A 21,182-nucleotide genomic window follows, 5' to 3' on the forward strand; every position below is an offset into this window, starting at 1 on the left:
AAGATTTGCTTTCCCAAAATGCAGCACCTCGCATTTATCTGAATTAAACTCCATCTGCCACTTCTCTGCCCATTGGCCCACCTGTTCAAGATCCTTTTGTAATCTGAGGTAACCCTCTTCGCTATCTACTGCACCTCCAATTTTGGTGTCATCTGCAAATTTACTAACTGTACCTCTTATGCTCGCATCCAAATCATTTATGTAAATGAAAAAAGGTAGAGGACCCAGCACCGATCCTTGTGGCACTCCAATGGTCACAGGCCTCCAGTCTGAAAAACAACCCTCCACCACCACCCTCTGTCTTCTACCTTTGAGTCAGTTCTGTATCCAAATGGCTAGTTCTCCCTGTATTCCATGAGCTCTAACCTTGCTAATCAATCTCCCATGGGGAACCTTGTCAAACGCCTTACTGAAATCCATATAAATCACATCTACCACTCTGCCCTCATCAATCCTCTTTGTTACTTCTTCAAAAAACTCAATCAAGTTTGTGAGACATGATTTCCCATGCACAAAGCCATGTTGACTATCCCTAATCATTCCTTGCCTTTCCAAATACATGTACATCCTGTCACTCTGAAATTCCCTCCAACAACTTGCCCACCACCGAGGTCAGGCTCACCGGTCTATAGTTCCCTGGCTTGTCTTTACCACCCTTCTTAAACAGTGGCACCACGTTTCCCAACCTCCAGTCTTCCGGCACCTCACCTGTGAGGATCGATGATACAAATATCTCAGCAAGAGGCCCAGCAATCACTTCTCTAGCTTCCCACAGAGTTCTCGGGTACACCTGATCAGATCCTGGAGATTTGTCCACCTTTATGTGTTTCAAGACATCCAGCACTTCCTCCTCTGTAATCTGGACATTTTGCAAGGTGTCACCATCTATTTCCCTACAGTCTATATCTTCCCTATCCTTTTCCACAGTAAATACTGATGCAAAATATTCATTTAGTATCTCCCCCATTTTCTGTGACTCCACACAAAGGCCACCTTGCTGATCTCTGAGGGGCCCTATTCTCTCCCTAGTTACCCTTTTGTCCTTGATGTATTTATAAAAACTCTTTGGATTCTCCTTAATTCTATTTGCCAAAGCTATCTCATATCCCCGTTTTGCCCTCCTGATTTCCCTCTAAAATATACTACTTCATTTATACTCTTCTAAGGATTCACTCGATCTATCCTGTCTATACCTTACATATGCTTCCTTTTTTTTCTTAACCAAACCCTCAATTTCTTTAGGCATCAGCACTCCCTATACCTACCAGCCTTTCCTAACAGGAATATTCCTTCTCTGGATTCTCATTATCTCATTTCTGAAGGCTTCCCTTTTTCCAGCTGTCCTTTTACCTGTGAACATCTGCCCCCAGTCAGCTTTCAAACGTTCTTGCCTAATACCATCAAAATTGCCATCTCTCCAATTTAGAACATCAACTTTTACATCTGATCTATCCTTTTCCATCATTATTTTAAATCTAATAGAATTATGGTTGCTGGCCTCAAAGTGCTCCCCCACTGACACCTTAGTCACCTGCCTTGCCTTATTTCCCAAGAGTAAGTTAAGTTTTACACCTTCTCTAGTAGGTATATCCACATACTGAATCAGAAAATTTTCTTGTACATACTTAACAAATTCCTCTCCATGTAAACCCTGATCACTATTGCAGTCCCAGACGATGTTTGGAAACTTAAAATCCCTTACCATAACCACCCTATTATTCTTACAGATAGCTGAGATCTCCTTACAAATTTGTTTCTCAATTTCCCTCTGACTATTGGGGGGGGGTCTATAATACAATCCCAAAAAGGTGATCATCCTTTTCTTATTTCTCAGTTCCACCCAAATAACTTCCCTGGATGTGTTTCTGGGGATATCCTCCCTCAGCACAGCTGTAATGCTATCCCTTATTAAAAATGCCACTCCCCTTCCTCTCTTGCCTCCCTTTCTATCCTTCCTGTAGCATTTGTATCCTGGAACACTAAGCTGCCAGTCCTGTCCATCCCTGAGCCATGTTTCTGTAATTGCTATGATATCCCAGTCCCTTGTTCCTAACCATGCCCTGAGTTCATCTGCCTTCCCTGTTAGGCCCCTTGCATTGAAATAATACAGTTTAATTTATTAGTCCTACCTTGTCCCTGCCTGCCCTGACTTTGACTCACTTCTGTTTCTGTTCTCAGCTGTACCCATCTCAGATTGATCTCTTTCCTCACTATCTCCCTGGATCCCACCGCAGCCCCCACACCCCCCACCCCCATCCCCACCTTACTAGTTTAAATCCTTCCTTCTTGTACAAATCACTTCTACTCCAAAAGAGATTCCAATGAACCAAAAATGTGAATCCTTCACTCATAAACCAGTTCCTCAGCCATGCATTCATCTTCTCTATCCTCCTATTCCTGCCCTCACTAGATCGTAGCACCGGGAGTAATCCAGATATTAATATTCTTGAGGATCTTCTTTTTAAATTTCTGCCTAATTCTTGTAAACTCCCTTCAGAATCTCAACCTTTTCCCTTCCTATGTCGTTGGTTCCAATGTGGACTATGACCTCTTGCTGGCCCCTCTCCTCCGTGAGAACATTCTGCACCCTCTCTGAGACATCCTTGATCTTGGCACCAGGGAAGCAACACACCATTCTGCTTTTTCGCTGCTAGCCACAGAAACATCTGTCTGTACCTCAGACTACAGAATCCCTAACACAATTGATCTCTTGGAACCCGACATACACCTCGTTGCATTAGAGCCAGTCTCCATCCCAGAAACTTGACTGTTCGTGCTATGTTCCCCTGAGAATCCATCATCCCCTACATTTTCCAAAACAGCATATCTGTTTGAATTGGGTATATCCACAAAAGACTCCTGCACTAGCTGCCTACCTCTCTTACCCCTCCTGGAGCTAACCCATCTATGTGACTGTATCTGAGACTTCCCCACTTCCTATAACTGCCATCCACCACATACTGTTGCTGTTGCAAATTCCTCATTGCTTCAAACTGTCTCTCCAACCAATCCATTTGATCTGATAAGATTCGCAGCCAGCAGCATTTATGGCAGATATAATCCACAATACTTCTTAAACTCTCTTTAAACTCCCACATCTGACAAGAAGTACATATCACTGCAAAGGACATTTTTGCTCCTTCACAATCTACAGACCCCGAAAATAACACCGTCTTATTCCTCTACAAACACTGCCCCAGATTACATTAGTAGTTATGGCTTATATTTTAAATTTAATCAAGAGGCATACCTCCAAAAAACATATAATTAAGAAAGAACCTACTCAAACTTGCTACTGCAGATTCTCTGTAGGCCACATTTAAAACTAAATGAATTTATCTGATTCTGTGTTGTGAACTTCGCCCAACAGTTCCTCCAAGATTAGTTGTGAATTTCACTATTTGATTATTTTCCCAGATGCACTCCGATGTCCAGCGATACACGAATTCAAACAGCAAAGGCAGTAACTGTGCCGGTTCTCTCTCTCTCTCTCTCTCTCTTTCTCTCTCTCTCCTGCAATGACCTCACCATGTGCTTCCTTCTTTAACATATTTTAATTCTAAAACTTTGCAAAAGCATAGCTAATTATGTACACTGGTAACCAACTTGCTTTCAGCAGTAAGAATACAAAATGTCAAAGTATACTTTTAAGCTAAAGCTGTCAAAATTCTATCCATCTCACAAGCTAAAGATAACCAATATCTATCCCTGCTCTACAGATTTCTGGGAAACATAATTTTGGTTTTGATATTTTTATCTCTCCTGACTCCAGCGGTTGACCCGTGGATTCCTTTAGTGTTCCTAGTTCTGGATTACAATTTTCTGACAATTTCCTTTCTGCTCCTTTTTTTATCAATGAATTCTTGCACTTGAGATGTAACCCCTGGCAATTTTTTAAAATCTGTAATTTGCACTCAACGCTTATTAGCTTTTTATGCATTAGGTGCTCTTAGTGTATGTAGCCCTTATTCTTTTTACAAGGCAACCAGTTCAATCACCGCACCTTAATCTCCACACCCTTCAAAGGGCAAAATAAGTCTTTGTTCTTGTAATCCTTCACAGTTTTTTTTTGCATGTTTTAGTAAATCAATCCAGTGGCAAACATATTTTCAAAGAACAATAAAAATGCACAATGGGTCTTTCTACACTGAAAAAAGGGGAAAGATAGGTAAAGTATTTTCTTACTTTCACATGAAGCAAATACACCATCGTACATGCAGTCTATTCTTTCTGCATTTTCACAGGTTTGAAATCAAGATTGCAACTTGAAATTTTTTTCCAAAACTTCAAAATGTGCAACTTCTACCTTCCTTCAGGTTGTTCCTTTCTCCCGTAGTCTTCGGTCTTAACGTAATCTCAAATTTATCTTCGGGAATGATTAAGATCTGTCACAAATCCTTCCAATGACAAGGGTCTCAAGCTAAATGCATTCTCAAATAAGTGTCACCCATCTATTAGGTGCATTGGTGCAAATTTTATGAAAATCACCATTGTGCACAACAATTGTCTCTCAAGTAAGCTTTTAAGCTTGAAAGATAGGGTCATCCAACACTGATGTTACCTCAGAAATTCCAGTTAAGGCAGACTGAAATGATTGTCTAGGATTTTATTTAATGAATGCTAGCCACTCTATAGCTCAGAATATTTAACATTCATACTAAGTTCCCAAGTGGGAAACACTCAATGGAACAATTAATTTTAAGACATTAACCCTGAAGTACTAAGATGACGTGGTCCTTTTCTTCACCTGCAGGTGAGGATATCACTTTCAAAGACCCTAACCAGTATAAATGGTATAATCCCAAGTATTGGCAGGTTTTATCAACGAGTGACCTAGAAAATGGGAAGTACCTGTTCACCTTGGATGAAGAAAGTGTTCCCTGCCAACATGATGATGTCATTTTTCGACCTGAAACCTCTTTCCGTGTGGACCTGGACAGTGATATACAAAATGTCAATGTTAAAACCATTTCCTTAATGAATAGGGTGAGTCCTCCACTTCTTCAAATGCTGAGTTTTGATCAGTCCTTTGATCAATACCATCCACATATTCAAAAGTGAAATAATGTTTGTGATTTGCAGAAAACTCTTTTGAGAAAAATAACAAATAGCCTCAGGCTATTTTTCAAAAGGTCTAATGCATCCACCTGAACAGGCCTGTTTTATCAAGTCCTGTCAGACAGAGCTGCCTTTAGTAGAACTGACAACAGGTCTTTGAGGTACATTTGACTCATGGCTGCCATTGAAAATGTAAATTTGTTTTCTATGACACTCCTTCCTGCCACTTGATGTCATCTTCATGTTCATTGAAGTTTCTGAAAACTGGTTTATGTGAATTCCTAGGCTGTCAGTATTTTGAATACATTAATCAATGTGTAATGATTGTGATAGGTCATGTCCTTAACTATTGTCTGTTGCCCATTGCGATGATATGGTTAAATATTTCATTTTTCATCATAGACGTTTACAAGCAATGAAGTATTTGCTGAGTACATGTGGTCAAATACTGGAAAATTACAGTTCCAAGGAAATGGCTCGATCACTGTGACCAATGCCAAGTGTAAGGATAAATCTGGCTGTGATTGTGGCAACTTTGGTGTAAGCATCTAACTCAAACCAAATTACTGTGCTAATCTTAGATCTGTGAAGCATACATTTTCCAAATTCCATGAAGAAAGTTATTTAGACCATGCTTTCTTAAAATTGAGAGAAGACAATAGGCGTGGTTCTTTTTAATCTGTAAGCTCTTAACCCTTAATTATGTTGGCAGTAGGGTAAAGAAAAAGGAATACAGCTGGCTTATTTGCATCTAAACCTTCAGTGAAATATTTATGACATTTTGACTGCAAACACGCACACCCATAACCAGAATGTTGTTCCCAATGAACCAGCATGTGGTATTACATGCCCTGGACAGCTGTTCAGCTCGCCTCACTTTCCACTATCTTGCCTCTGTGTCAAGATCCAGTCCATATTTCAACTATTATTCTAGGCTGATATTCTAGTCCAGTGCAGAGTCAGTGCCACAATATTGAATGGGTGTCATATGAAACTTTACTCTGAAGTACCTGTTATGGTGGCTGTACAAGATATTGAGGCCCTGTTTGAAAAGGAGTAGCAAGTTCTCTAGTTCTTGACAAACATCCCTCACCACCCCATCAAAAGTAAGTTTGGTAACTTGTCCATGAGGCTTTGCTGTGTGCAGCAGTTACTTCATTTACCTTTACAACAATGACAATGGAACTTTGTCAGTAATTGGTTCTAGTGAGCTTTGGGATATCTTGAGGGTAGGAGAAAGTGAGGACTGCACTTGCTGGAGATCAGAGCTGAAAAATGTGTTGCTGGAAAAGCGCAGCAGGTCAGGCAGCATCCAAGGAGGAGGGGGATCGACGTTTTGGGCATAAGCCCTTCTTCAGGGCTTATGCCCGAAATGTCAATTCCCCTGCTCCTCAGATATCTTGAGGATATCATTGATAATGATTTTGGAACTGCGAATCTTTTTTTCCTTCAGTATGTAACATTGTCTCTTACAGTAATAGCTGGCTGCAATTGACACCAAGCTGTATATGTACTGCTGTATTCCAATAGCAGAGAAATGTAGACTCTTTTGGACCATGTGACTTCAGCGACAAATTAAAACACAAATTTATTAACAAGTGAAGGATGAGCAGCAGAATAAATTCCAATCATGTCAGTTCTGTTACGAAATTGCCCACATAACTCCTGATTCCAGATGGAACAAAAGGTGCACCTTTGTTCATTCTCTTTATAATAATCCTAAATCATAAATGTCATAGGTCTATTTGAAGTCTCTGTGTGACTTCTCCACCCATGTTCCAGTACTCTGGTCTGGCTTCATCACTCCCCTCCCCCCTGCCCACCCCGCATCCTTCCTATTTATCTCTCAGTCCACAGCTCACAAGCCTCATTCCAAAAACGTCGATTCTCCTACTCCTCGGATGCTGCCTGACCTGCTGTGCTTTTCCAGCACCACATTCTCGATTCTGAGAACATGGCAAAGGTGTCACGTTTATCCTTCAAAATTTATAGCTTCTTGAATTGTCAGTCAATAAACCAAAGTGACTTCACTTTATCACCTGTCCTCTGGGATCCAAAGGAACAATATATTAATAAACATGATGCAATAGAAAGATACCTCAGGGGTTAGTTGGTACAATATCCATACTACACTCTTAAAATATGCCATTATATTAAGGTCCACTAGTGAAATGGTAAATCTGTTCAGCTGTCTAACCTGTGGACCTGGTTCACCTCAGTATACAAATATGAGCCATACCTACAGAATGAAGATTCTGTCTCTCCCAGGGACTTGCAAATATTGTAACATCAATTTAAAGTAGCAACCAGTATTTCATATATAGAACAAAGCACCAAAGAAAAATCAAAAATGTTGTGGATATGGAAGTCTGAAAACAAAGAGAAATACTGGAAAAGCGCAGAAGGTAGACAGTATCTGTTTAGAGAGACAAATAGCATGGTTAAGCACTTAAGAAAGACTATAATGGCTGAATGTTTAGCTTTATTTCTTTATTTTTTAACTTAATACTAAAAAGGACTGTACTGCTTAACTTCCACTTTTTTATGCTGTACTAAGAGAAATAAGGAACTAAGTTAAAAATTAAACATTACATTACATTTAATGTAATGTTTAACTTTTAACTTAGTTCCTTATTTCTTTCTACCTTGTTTTTAAGTTTTTGCACCTAGGTACTTGTACCTAAGATGGTGCTGTATATAGTAACCTTGAAAACTTTTCACTGTACTCCTATAGTTTTGTACTTGAGTACATATGACAACAAAGTCCATATCTAATGAGTTGAATGTTCAATGTTTTAACAAAGGCTTCACAAGCTTTTTGAGGGAGTAACAAAGAGGATTAATGAGGGTAGAGTGGTAGACATGGTCTATACAAACTTCAATAAGTCATTCGACAAGGTTCCCCATGGGAGACGGATTATCAAGGTTAGATCTCATGGAATACAGGGAGCACTAGCCATTTGGATACAGAACAGGCTCAAAGGTAGAAGACAAAGAGTGGTGGTGGAGGGTTGTTTTTCAGGCTGGAGGTCTGTGACATGTGGTGTGCCACATGTGGTGCTGGGTCCAGTGCTTTTTGTCATTTACATAAACGATTTGGATGTGGGCTTAAGAGGAATAGTTAACAAGTTTGCAGATGACACCATAATGGGAGGTGTAGTGGACGGTGAAGAAGGTTACGTCAGACCACAACAGGATTTTGATCAGATGGGCCAATAGGCTGAGGAGTGGCAGATGGAGTTTAATTTAGATAAATGTGAGGTGCTGCAATTTTGAAAAATCAAATCAGAGCAAGACTTATACACTATGGTAAGGTCCTGCGGACTGTTGCTGAACAAAGAGACCTTGGAATGCAGATTAATTGTTCCTTGAAAGTAGAGTCGCAGGTGGACAGGATAATGAAAAAGGCGTTTGGTATGGTTTCCTTTATTGGTCAAATTATTGAGTACAGGAGTTGGAAAGTCATGTTATGGCTAATGTAGAGGACAGTAGTTAGGCTACTTTTGGAATATTGCGTGCAATTCTGGTCTCCTTCCTATTGGAAGGATGTTGTGAAACTTGAAAGGGTTCAGAAAAGATTTACAAGGGTGTTGCCAGGGTTGGAGGATTTGAGCTATAGGGAGAGGTTGAATAGGCTGGGGTTGTTTTCCCTGGAGCATCAGAGGCTGTGGGGGTGACCTTATAGAAGGGCATGGATAAGGTAAATAGACAAGGTCTTTTCCCCGGCTTGGGGGAGTCCAGAACTAGAGGGCATAGGTTTACGAGTGAGAGGGGAAAGATATAAAAGAGACCTAAGGGGCAACTTTTTTATGCAGAGGATGGTGCGTGTATGGAATGAGCTGCCAGAGGAAGTGGTGGAGGCTGGTACAATTACAATATTTAAAAGGCATCTGGATGGGTATATGAATAGGAAGGGTTTGGAGGGATATGGACCCAGTGCTGGCAAATGGGACTAGATTAGGCTGGGATATCTGGTCGGCATGGACTAGTTGGGCTGAAAGGTCTGTTTCCGTGCTGTGCATCTGAATGATTCTATGTGAAACACCGACTGCTCTGTTCTTTCAAACAGCATCAATGTGGAACAGTCAGCCTTATCTCTACTAGAAAGGAATTACATTTCAAGAAGAATAAAGATGTTAGATTTAGCTAATGTAGTACAGAGAAAGCGGGGTAATATACACAGTGTACAGCAACAACTCACTTTGATAGCATGGATAATCAAACTTCCCACAATTAGTTTGAAATGGAGATGAAAGGTGTTGAGGGTGAAAGAAAGAATGGGACATGAAGGCAGCTGTGAAGGACAGAACATCTCTCAGTGTTCCAGTGGGAATAAAAGTGATTCGCAGCCTATTGAATCATTAACTACACTGCATTTCCATAACTCATGTTCTACTTTGCAGAACCTCAGAAGAATTTGCTCTAATTTGCGAAAAGAAGCAGGAAGCCAATGTTCAGAGCTTATTTGCACAAATCCCTTGAAGCCTCAAGGTCACTGCTGTAACATTTGTGGTGAGTGTTGCTAATGTTAATTTTTAAAAGTTCTAACTTGATCCATTTCAGTTATAAATGATCTCTAATATCCCATTTGGTTAATTTTCACATTTTTTGTGAATTTGATGAGATATTGTTATGGTGAAGGGCATCAGTATTATGAGAATAAGATAATTCCATCATCCTTTTCTCTGCCAGGTACAAGCAGTTAAATGGAGAGTAAATCTCCCTCTCCTCTGTCCAATTATTGTACCAGCGGAACCTTTAAAAAAGCATCCTAATCTGAATTAAAATGATGACTTATTATTTCATACACCAGATCAAGGATATCTCAGAAGGGTGCAGAATGTTCTCATGGGGGAGAGGGGCCAGCAGGAGGACATATTGAAACCAATGACATTGAAAAGGAATAGGTTGAGATTCTGACGGGAGATTACAGAGAGTTAGGCAGAAATTTAAAAAGGAGGTCCTCAAGGATAGTAATATCTGGATTACTCCCAGTGCTACGAGCTAGTGAGGTCAGGAATAGGAGAATAGCGCAGATGAATGCATGGCTGAGGAGCTGGTGTATGGGAGAAGGATTAACATTTTTGGATCATTGGAATCTCTTTTGGGGTAGAAGTGACCTGTACAAGAAGGATGGATTGCACATAAATTGGAAGGGGATTAATATACTGGCAGGGAGATTTGCTAGAACTGCTTGGGAGGATTTAAACGAGTAAGGTGGGACCCAGGGAGATAGTGAGGAAAGAGATAAAGCTGAGATGGGTACAGCTGAGAACAGAAGTGAGTCAAAGAGTCAGGGCAGGCAGGGACAAGGTAGGTCTAATAAATTAAACTGCATTTATTTCAATGCAAGGGGCCTAACAGGGAAGGCAGATGAACTCAGGGCATGGTTAGGAACATGGGACCGGAATATCATAGCAATTACAGAAACATGGCTCAGGGATGGGCAGGACTGACAGCTTAATGTTCCAGGATACAAATGCTACAGGAAGGACAGAAAGGGAGGCAAGAGAGCAGGGGGAGTGGCATTTTTGATAAGGGCATTACAGCTGTGCTGAGGGAGGATATTCCTGGAAATACATCCAGGGAAGTTATTTGGGTGGAACTGAGAAATAAGAAAGAGATGATCACCTTATTGGGATTGTATTATAGACCCCCCAATGATCAGAGGGAAATTGAGAAACAAACTTGTAAGGAGATCTCAGCTATCTGTAAGAATAATAGGGTAGTTATGGTAGGGGATTTTAACTTTCCAAACATCAACTGGGACTGCCATAGTGTTAAAGGTTTAGATGGGGAGGAATTTCTTAAGTGTGTACAAGACAATTTTCTGATTCAGTATGTGTATGTACCTACTACAGAAGGTGCAAAACTTGACCTACTCTTAGGAAATAAGGCAGGGTAGGTGACTGAGGTGTCAGTGGGGGAGCACTTTGGGGCCTGCGACCATAATTCTATTCGTTTTAAAATAGTGATGGAAAAGGATAAACCACATCTAAAAGTTGAAATTCTAAATTGGAGAAAGGCCAATTTTGACGGTATTAGGCAAGAACTTTCGAAAGCTGATTGGAGGCAGACGTTTGCAGGTAATGGGACGGCTGGAAAATGGGAAGCCTTCAGAAATGAGATAACAAGAATGCAGAAAAGGAATATTCCTGTCAGGGTGAAAGGGAAGGCTGGTAGGTATAGGGAATTCTGGATGACTAAAGAAATTGAGGGTTTGGTTAAGAAGAAGAAGGAAGCTTATGTCAGGTATAGACAGGATAGATCGAGTGAATCCTTAGAAGAGTATAAAGAAAGTAGGAGTATACTTAAGAGGGAAATCAGGAGGGCAAAACGGGGCCATGAGATAGCTTTGGCAAATAGAATTAAGGAGAATCCAAAGGGTTTTTACAGAAACATTAAGGACAAAAGGGTAACTAGGGAGAGAATAGGGCCCCTCAAAGATCAGCAAGGCGGCCTTTGTGTGGAGCCACAGAAAATGGGGGAGATATTAAATGAATATTTTGCATCAGTATTTACTGTGAAAAAGGATATGGAAGATATAGACTGTAGGGAAATAGATGGTGACATCTTGCAAAATGTCCAGATTACAGAGGAGGAAGTGCTGGATGTCTTGAAACGGTTAAAGGTGGATAAATCCCCAGGACCTGATCAGGTGTACCCAAGAACTCTGTGGGAAGCTAGAGAAGTGATTGCTGGGCCTCTTGCTGAGATATCTGTATCATCGATAGGCACAGGTGAGGTGCTGGAAGACTGGAGGTTGGCAAACATGGTGCCACTGTTTAAGAAGGGCGGTAAAGACAAGCCAGGGAACTATAGACCAGTGAGCCTGATGTCGGTGGTGGGCAAGTTGTTGGAGGGAATCCTGAGGGATAGGATGTACATGTATTTGGAAAGGCAAGGACTGATTCGGGATAGTCAACATGACTTTGTGCTTGGGAAATCATGTCTCACAAACTTGATTGAGTTTTTTGAAGAAGTAACAAAGAAGATTGATGAGGGCAGAGCAGTAGATGTGATCTATATGGACTTCAGTAAGGCGTTCAACAAGGTTCCCCATTGGAGACTGATTAGCAAGGCTAGATCTCATGGAATACAGGGAGAACTAGCCATTTGGATACAGAACTGACTCAAAGGTAGAAGACAGAGGGTGGTGGTGGAGGGTTGTTTTTCAGACTGGAGGCCTGTGACCAGTGGAGTGCCACAAGGATCGGTGCTGGGTCCTATACTTTTTGTCATTTACATAAATGATTTGGATGCGAGCATAAGAGGTACAGTTAGTAAATTTGCAGATGACACCAAAATTGGAGGTGTAGTGGACAGCGAAGAGGGTTACCTCAGATTACAAAAGGATCTTGAACAGGTGGGCCAATGGGCAGAGAAGTGGCAGATGGAGTTTAATTCAGATAAATGCGAGGTGCTGCATTTTGGGAAAGCAAATTTTAGCAGGACTTATACATTTAATGTTAAGGTCCTAGGGAATGTTGCTGAACAAACAGACCTTGGAGTGCAGGTTCATAGCTCCTTGAAAGTGGAGTCGCAGGTCGATAGGATAGTGAAGACGTCGTTTGGTATGCTTTCCTTTATTGGTCAGAGTATTGAGTACAGGAGTTGGGAGGTCATATTGTGGCTGTACAGGATATTGGTTAGGCCACTGTTGGAATATTGCGTGCAATTCTGGTCTCCTTCCTATCGGAAAGATGTTGTGAAACTTGAAAGGGTTCAGAAAAGATTTACAAGGATGTTGCCAGGGTTGGAGGATTTGAGCTACAGGGAGAGGCTGAACAGGCTGGGGCTGTTTTCCCTGGAGCATCGGAGGCTGAGGGGTGACCTTATAGAGGTTTACAAAATTATGAGGGGCATGGACAGGATAAATAGACAAAGTCTTTTCCCTTGGGTCGGGGAGTCCAGAACTAGAGGGCATAGGTTTAGGGTGAGAGGGGAAAGATATAAAAGAGACCTAAGGGGCAACTTTTTCATGCAGAGGGTGGTACGTGTATGGAATGAGCTGCCAGAGGATGTGGTGGAGGCTGGTACAATTGCAACATTTAAAAGGTATTTGGATGCGTATATGAACAGGAAGGGTTTGGAGGGATATGGGCTGGGTGCTGGCAGATAAGACTAGATTGGGTTGGGATAACTGGTCGGCATGGACGGGTTGGACCAAAGGGTCATTGGACTTATAAGACACATACAGCCTCTCGAATCGGGACTGTTTAGTGACAAATTGGAAAGCGTTTATATTTCAGTGAGCAATTGAATTAACCACCAATTAATTAAAGTCTAGTTTGTTTGTTATTACAAACTTTTCAATTATGAATCAACAAAGAGCCCCTAACCAGCAAGGTTTTGATCTGTGCCAAATTACCAATAGTAAACAGATAAGACACTGTGCGCCACCCAGTGGTGCCTTATGTATTGAAATATGTTCACTCCCTGCACCATTCAAAACTTAAATTAGGTAATCTTCTGGAAAAAAAATCAAATGATATCCAGGCCAATTTGAGAAAATCTGGGAAATTCCTCTTCAACCTATCGAAAAGAAACTATTTTCAAGTAACTTATCTTTTCCTGTACGACCCTATCTGAATTTTACTCGTCCCCAAATTCAATGATTAGCTTGCACATTAAGAAAAGAGTTTGCTTTCAATAGGTGTTTAAGCATGTATGTGTTCCCAGGGTGTAATGCCCATGCCTACCAAGTGTATGAATAAAGATTCAAATGTTCAGGAATAAAATAAAAACAAAGTGCTGTAAAAACTCAGCTGTTTCTCTCTCCATAGATGCTGCCAGACCCATTGAGTTTCTCCAGCACTTTTCAGATGTTCAGCACCTACAATACTGTAGTTTGCAACTTTACAACTTCAACAGTACTTATTGATTTCATTTGGGATACCTTTTGAGTGTGGAAGATGTTAGAAATTCATTTGTTTTTGTTTATTATGGAATACAGGACCATAATCCAGCTTTATTACTAGACAAAAAATAACCCACAGTAGCCAACTTAGTCCTATCAGATCCCACAAAACGTAACAAAGGAAATAACCAATCATTCGGTTAGGGATTTTGGTCAAGGGAGAAATGTTGATGGGGACATCAGGAACCATCCTAATCTTTGAATAGATCTTTAAATCATCTGCTACACAACTGAGGAAGCAGAAAGGATCTCAATTTGAAGACTCATCTAAATAACAGCATTATTGAAAGTACAGCAATCACTCAGTATTGCATGGAGCTGTCAGCCTCGATTATGTGCTGAAATCCTGGAGTGGTGTTTGAACCAAGTATTTTCTAACTCTGAGGGGAGTATGAAACTGAGCTGACACGGACACACAACTTATTAAATGATATCTAATGTGGAGCAGCACAATATCGGAACACAAAATTCATCTTCTGTCACAAACCTCTAAGGATGTATTTACACTACCATGCCGGAATTCAGTTTTGCTTCCCAGTAATGTTATTACTTCAGTGTAAATACAAACTGAATCTGGTACCACAGCCTGACTTGATGAATATATGCTCCCTATACCCTGGATTCAAAAAGGGATCCTGACATCTAATTTGTGCTTCACAAATCTAATATCAGTAAACTTCAGATTGAAACATCATAAAAGCCAGTAAGAAGCAAGTCTAAAATTGTTATCCAACATCCAACAATAGGAAACTAGAGGCAAATTTATCACATGTACCTAATGTTTTGAGATTTACAACATTATTAAAATTACTGATTACAGTGAATTAATAATTAGTTTTGCAGTCATGACCTTTTCAAAAGGTTGGATCAATAACTAATTAGTACTGTCACATTGAATTTCAGGTGCCATTATTTATCTAGAATATGGTCCAGAATTTGATCGAGAATCATACCGGGCCCATCTTGTTGACTCGTTCCTTGGCTTGGTATGTTGTCTCCAATTGTCACAGTATTACATTGCTTTTTATCAAATAAAGAAATAAAGCTAGCCCAGCAACATTAGTCAAATATTTTCAAATACTGTTTTCTCTTTACGCCAGTCTTTCTTTCAGCCTTATTCAAGGATTGTAAAAACAAGATTTCATGCATTAATACTTATTATTATTATTACAGAATGAATCTCTATAATACTTATTATGACCTACTGGAGCAATGTGTTGTAAATCGGGCTTCTTTATTCCTGGACTTGTAAGAAAGTTAAATTTTTTAAGATACCCATAATATTCCAATTTGGCAGACATTGAGACTAAGATTCATAGAAAGCACAGAGCCCATTTCTGAACTAAACTGAATGACTTGTTACAAGTTTGACTATAGCTACAGGTAAACAAAGATAAGCAGTGTGCAGATAATACTATTAACTAAAACTCTAATCCACTTATAAACTTCTGCCTCACTCACTCAATTTCTCTCTGTCACACACAAGCACGTGCTCCCATGCATGTACGCATACACATATTGGCGAAGGAAGAACAAAGGAAAGTCAGTACAGTGGTTTTTGCTTCCTGATTGTGATGTTAAGATGATCATTTGGCCAGCCAGGTCTTTGGTGTTCAGTTTTCTTCTTCTAGAAGTTTCTGCTGATCATTAAGAAATATAGAGCAAATAATTCATTGGAAAATGTCTCTGGTTTATCAATTGGAATGTCACATCTCACAGTAACTGCTGCAGGAAGGGTGACTGGTTTTCTTCAAGATTAAACTGAGTTTTTTACTGCAAAGAACAGGTAGCTTTCTGCTGAGGAGCACAACACACACTTCTGTCTGTCTTTGTCTGCCCGTATCTCTGTTTCTCATTTCCAGTTCCAGTTCCAAGCTGTTGACTGAGAACCAACCCTATTCACTTGTAGAGAACGCTCCGATTCTTGAGTACCTGCACATTGTGGAAAAATAGAGTGCACAGCAAATATTCCGTTCCTTGCTGTGAAATTATGCAACCATCCTGGTAATTTTTTAATTTAAAAGTAATTCTTTCTCATTGTAGACCACAATGTCTAAAGGTATAAAAGTAAAATGACATGTCCTTACATACTCACCCAGTCATATTTCATTTGAACCTTCAAGATTGTAACTTTCTTACAAATGGTCAGTGAAGCTTGACTCTTTATACTGTGTGATTTTCCATTCCTAAAGCACCCTTCAACACATGCTATTACCTGAGTGTGCTTTCTTCATTTATAAGCACAAGAGGTAAGTATCTGTCAGTTTTATAAAGTTGACATCTTTGCAATGACAAATGGAAATGGCAGTGATGTGACTGTTATTGTTGTCTCTTTCTATGCTGTGTCCTGTTAATGAAAAGCCCATGCTCTATGGGTGCTGAATCAGTGATTTAATAATTTTATATCTTGTCACTGTGGACCCAATCAAAGTCAGATCATAAAATTTGCTTTTCAATTCAAGAGTAGCATTTCTTTTTAATGGCAGGGAATGCAGCATGTGCATCCATGTAGTAATTTTAGCAGCAAATGTAGTCTTAGTTGCTTATGACTGATGCCAGTGACCATCTCTGAACCTTCTTCTGAAGTGTGTATACAAAGCTTGTATCATGATAAAAGTGCATACTGAGTACAGGTGCACAATCCTTTATCCAAAGTGCTCGGGATCAGCTGATTTTCGGAATTCCAAATTTTTCAAATTTCAGAATAAGTGGCAATTTAATGGTGAAATTTTTAAAAAATCTTTCCAAAGAATAGACTTGCTGTGAGTAAAACAGGCCCTGAAGCAAAATTGAGGCCTGCCACTGCTGGGCCACACCCCCACACGTCACATCTGAGTGACACGCATCGAGTGGGTGTCGACTTGGGTTAACTGTTTGCACGCCAAACAACCTTGTTAATATGAAAAAAAAATTCAACAATAAAAAATCTTCGGACTTTGGAGCTTTTTGGATTTAGGGATTTTGGATAAAGGGTTGTCTACCTGTATTTTCATGCTGTCATGCAGCTGAAAGTTTGTTTTCATGTTTATTAGGACAAATACCAAGGTGTGCAGATATCTGTGACAAAAGTTTACAAGAAGCAGCCTTCAAAGAAAACCCTCCTGGTCGATGCTGCTCCGCATATCCAGATTGTATTAATTGATAATGAGACTAAGTTGGCAACAGGAACACTTGCAGCTGCACTGGCACTAGATATTATGGAGGATATCATTTCCCAAGGTACTACATATCCACCTCTGATTAAATAATCCTGCCCCTGAGATACTTTAAGAAAATCCTGAAGTCGACCTGTGCTATTTCTGTAACGTATCTGGGCTGTGCTGTTGATTTGGATTGGATATTTGTATCTTTCAATCTTTCTGATAACCATCTAAAGAAATGGGTAGCGAGAACATTAAACAAAAAAAACCTGGGAAAATGCAGCAGGCCTGGGTGCATCTGCAGAGTGAAACAGTCATGTTTAGGATCAATTACCTTCTGTCAATATCCCCAGTACTTTGCTTCAGTATCAGTGAGTAAAGGTTTGGTTTGAACTAATGGATTGCTTTGTTTCACAGTTAGGGTAACCTCCAAAGGATTGGCTATGCATCATTCACACAGGGAGGGGATGGGTGTGGGCCATCCATATGGCCAGCCACATCAGTGATAGCCAGCATTGTCCAATCCATTGGAGTTGGGATGGAGGAGCATACCTGACCTTTGCTGGTTAGCTGCTGCTGCCTCTGTTTATAGACTGACTTGTCATGACGTTGAGAGGCAAGTGCCAGTGGTTGTGGTGCAATGTTCGGGTCACATGTCTGCCAAGGTGTAGATTTAGGCACAGTGTGTAAGCTTTCACAGGGGAGTGTGAGACTTGATGCAGTCTAAACGTGGGAGAATAAAGTGAGGCAATGAAAGTGTTAGAAGGCAATTTGAAGGAGGGGTTAATGAATTCAGCATTGCATGAGGTTAGTAGTTGGTTTCTAAGGATATGAGGTTGATCTTTTCAGCATAAATCGTGAAATGCGAGTTAGTATTGTTATGAAGATGTGAGTGTACTGTACCTTTAAGAAAGTTATAAGCTAGCAGACATACCTGACAGCACCAAATGCTCTGAACAAGATATAATGTAACCTTTTGGTCCAGCAGCTAGTGTAGCTCATTGCCTGGAGACAAAATCAAATTTGAATTAGGCCAATCAGTTTAAATTATACTCCCCCCCCCCTCCAAAATACTAAACTCCAATCAAGTTTGAATTGAGAATATTGACAATATTACAGGCCCTTCAGCCCAACAAGCCCACACCGACACACAACCCACCCAGACCCATTCCCCTACATTTATCCCTTCACCAACACTACGGACAATTTAGCATGGCCAATTCACCTAACCTGCACATTTTTGGACTGTGGGAGGAAACCGGAGCACCCGGAGGAAACCCATGCAGACACGGGGAGAATGTGCAAACTCCACACAGTCAGTCGCCTGAGGTGGGAATTGAACCCAGGTCTCTGGTGCTGTGAGGCAGCAGTGCTAACCACTGTGTCACCGTGCCGCCCTTGGGAGGAGAACTGCCAAAAGACCCACTGATGTAGACTGCTAATCAGAACTCTCTGAGAGGTAGCTGTCCAGAGAGGAGTTTGCACAGAGAAAAACATTGACGCCAACCTGGCGAGCAAATCTGCAAAGAGAAGATTTGACAGCCGGCTGGTTTTGAAATTCAAATTTTTCAGTAAATCTTAGTTGGGGGTTTATCAGACTAGTATTATACAAGGTAGAGTAAAAGATAGGATAGAGGAAGGCGTTGTAAATAGTTGTTAATTATTTATTCTCTGTTACACTTTAAAAAATAAAGTTGTTAATTTGTACTTTAAATAATTCTTTGCCTCTCAAATTTTCACAGATTACTGCACGGGATAAATCTTTTCTGAATTGTAGGTTTAAATTAAGCAGGAGGGTTTACCTTGTTGTTGTGGTTTAGTTCGCCGAGCTGGAAATTTATGTTGCAGACATTTCATCCCCTGTCTAGGTGACATCCTCAGTGCTTGGGAGCCTCCTGTGAAGCGCTTCTGTGATGTTTCCTCTGGCATTTATAGTGGTTTGTCTCTGCCGCTTCTGGTTGTCAGTTCCAGCTGTCCGCTGTAGTGGCCGGTATATTGGGTCCACAAGGTTTATCTTGTGTCATAAAGGTTTGGAGGCTCATCGTCAGGATTTGAACTAGTTTCGACACATTTGAATAGATTTGGGGGTACAAAATTCCCATTAGATTTAAACACAGCATTATAGCTGTGTTGAGGAGGATATTCCTGGAAATACATCCAGGGACGTTATTTGGATGGAACTGAGAAATAAGAAAGGGATGATCACCTTATTGGGATTGTATTATAGACCCCCCAATAGTCAGAGGGAAATTGAGAAACAAACTTGTAAGGAGATCTCAGTTATCTGTAAGAATAATAAGGTGGTTATGGTAGGGGATTTTAACTTTCCAAACATAGACTAGGACTACCATAGTCTTAAGGGTTTAGATGGAGAGGAATTTGTTAAATGTATACAAGAAAATTTTCTACTACAGAAGGTGCAAAACTTGACCTTCTCTTGGGAAATAAGACAGGGCAGGTGACTGATGTGTCAGTGGGGGAGCACTTTGGGGCCAGTGACCATAATTGACCATAACGGCTGCAGAAAGGATGTTTGAGGGGGATCTGCCTCTGGAGGTAGTATGGGCTGAAGTCAGAAATAGGAAAGGTGCAGTCACCTTGTTGGGTGTTTATTATAGGCCCCCCAATAGCAGCAGAGATGTGGAGAAACAGATTGGGAAACAGATTTTGGAAAGGTGCAGAAGCCACAGGGTCGTAGTCATGGGCGACTTCAACTTCCCAAATATTGATTGGAAGCTCTTTAGATCAAGTAGATTGGATGGGGCGGTGTTTGTGCAGTGTGTCCAGGAAGCTTTTCTAACGCAGTATGTAGAGTGTCCAACCAGAGGGGAGGCCATATTGGATTTGGTACTCGGTAACGAACCGGGACAAGTGGTGGGCTTGTTAGTGGGTGAACATTTTGGTGATGGCGACCACAATTCTGTGACTTTCACCTTGGTTATGGAGAGAGATAGGTGCGCACAACAAGGAAGTTTCTACAATTGGGGGAAGGGAAATTACGATGCTGTAAGACAGGATTTGAGGAGCATACGTTGGGAGCATAGGCTGTCAGGGAAGGATGTGGTGGAAATGTGGGACTTTTTCAAGGAGCAGATACGACGTGTCCTTGATATGTATGTACCGATCAGGCAGGAAAGAAATGGTCGTGTGAGGGAGCCTTGGTTGACGAGGGAGGTTGAATGTCTAGTAAAGAGGAAGAAGGAGGCTTACATAAGGTTGAGGAAACAAGGTTCAGACAGAGCAGTGGAGGGATACAGGATAGCCAGAAGGGACCTGAAGAAAGGGATTAGGAGAGCTAAGAGAGGGCATGAAAAATCCCTGGCGGATAGGATCAAGGATAACCCCAAGGCATTCTATGCGTATGTGAGAAACCTGAGAATGACGAGAACGAGGGTAGGTCCGATCAAGGACAGTGGTGGGAGACTGTGTATTGAGTCGGAAGAGATAGGAGAGGTCTTGAACAAGTACTTCTCTTCAGTATTTACGAACGAGAGGGACTGTATTGTTGAAGAGGAGAGTGTGAAACGGACTGATAAGCTAGAAGAGATATCTGTTAGGAAGGAAGATGTGTTGGACATTTTGAACAACTTGAGGATAGACAAGTCCCCCGGGCCTGACGGGATATATCCTAGGATTATGTGGGAAGCAAGAGAGGAAATTGCAGTACCGTTGGCAATGATCTTCTCGTCTTCACTGGCAACGGGGGTGGTACCAGGGGACTGGAGAGTAGCGAATGTTGTGCCCCTGTTCAAAAAAGGGAATAGGGATAACCCCGGGAATTACAGGCCAGTTAGTCTTACTTCTGTGGTAGGCAAAGTAATGGAAAGGGTACTGAGGGATAGGATTTACGAGTATCTGGAACGGCACTGCTTGATTAGGGACAGCCAGCACGGATTTGTGAAGGGTAGGTCTTGCCTTACAAGTCTTATTGAATTCTTCGAGGAGGTGACCAAGCATGTGGATGAGGGTAGAGCAGTGGATGTAGTGTACATGGATTTTAGTAAGGCATTTGATAAGGTTCCCCATGGTAGGCTTATGCGGAAAGTCAGGAGGCATGGGATAGA

At 41.0% G+C, this 21,182-nt stretch overlaps 1 protein-coding gene across 1 annotated transcript in view; it reads left to right on the forward strand.

The window, feature by feature from the left end:
- Positions 1–21,182, forward strand: part of amn (amnion associated transmembrane protein) — a 54,591-nt gene that overhangs the window by 13,890 nt on the left and 19,519 nt on the right. The window contains exons 5-9 of the mRNA XM_072568551.1: positions 4,754–4,986; positions 5,461–5,598; positions 9,462–9,570; positions 14,882–14,964; positions 17,011–17,197. Coding sequence (XP_072424652.1) covers positions 4,754–4,986; positions 5,461–5,598; positions 9,462–9,570; positions 14,882–14,964; positions 17,011–17,197 — 750 coding nt within the window. The remainder of the gene's footprint in view (positions 1–4,753; positions 4,987–5,460; positions 5,599–9,461; positions 9,571–14,881; positions 14,965–17,010; positions 17,198–21,182) is intronic.

This window comes from Chiloscyllium punctatum, chromosome 4 (genome assembly GCF_047496795.1).
Source record: "Chiloscyllium punctatum isolate Juve2018m chromosome 4, sChiPun1.3, whole genome shotgun sequence".
NCBI lineage: Eukaryota > Metazoa > Chordata > Chondrichthyes > Orectolobiformes > Hemiscylliidae > Chiloscyllium > Chiloscyllium punctatum.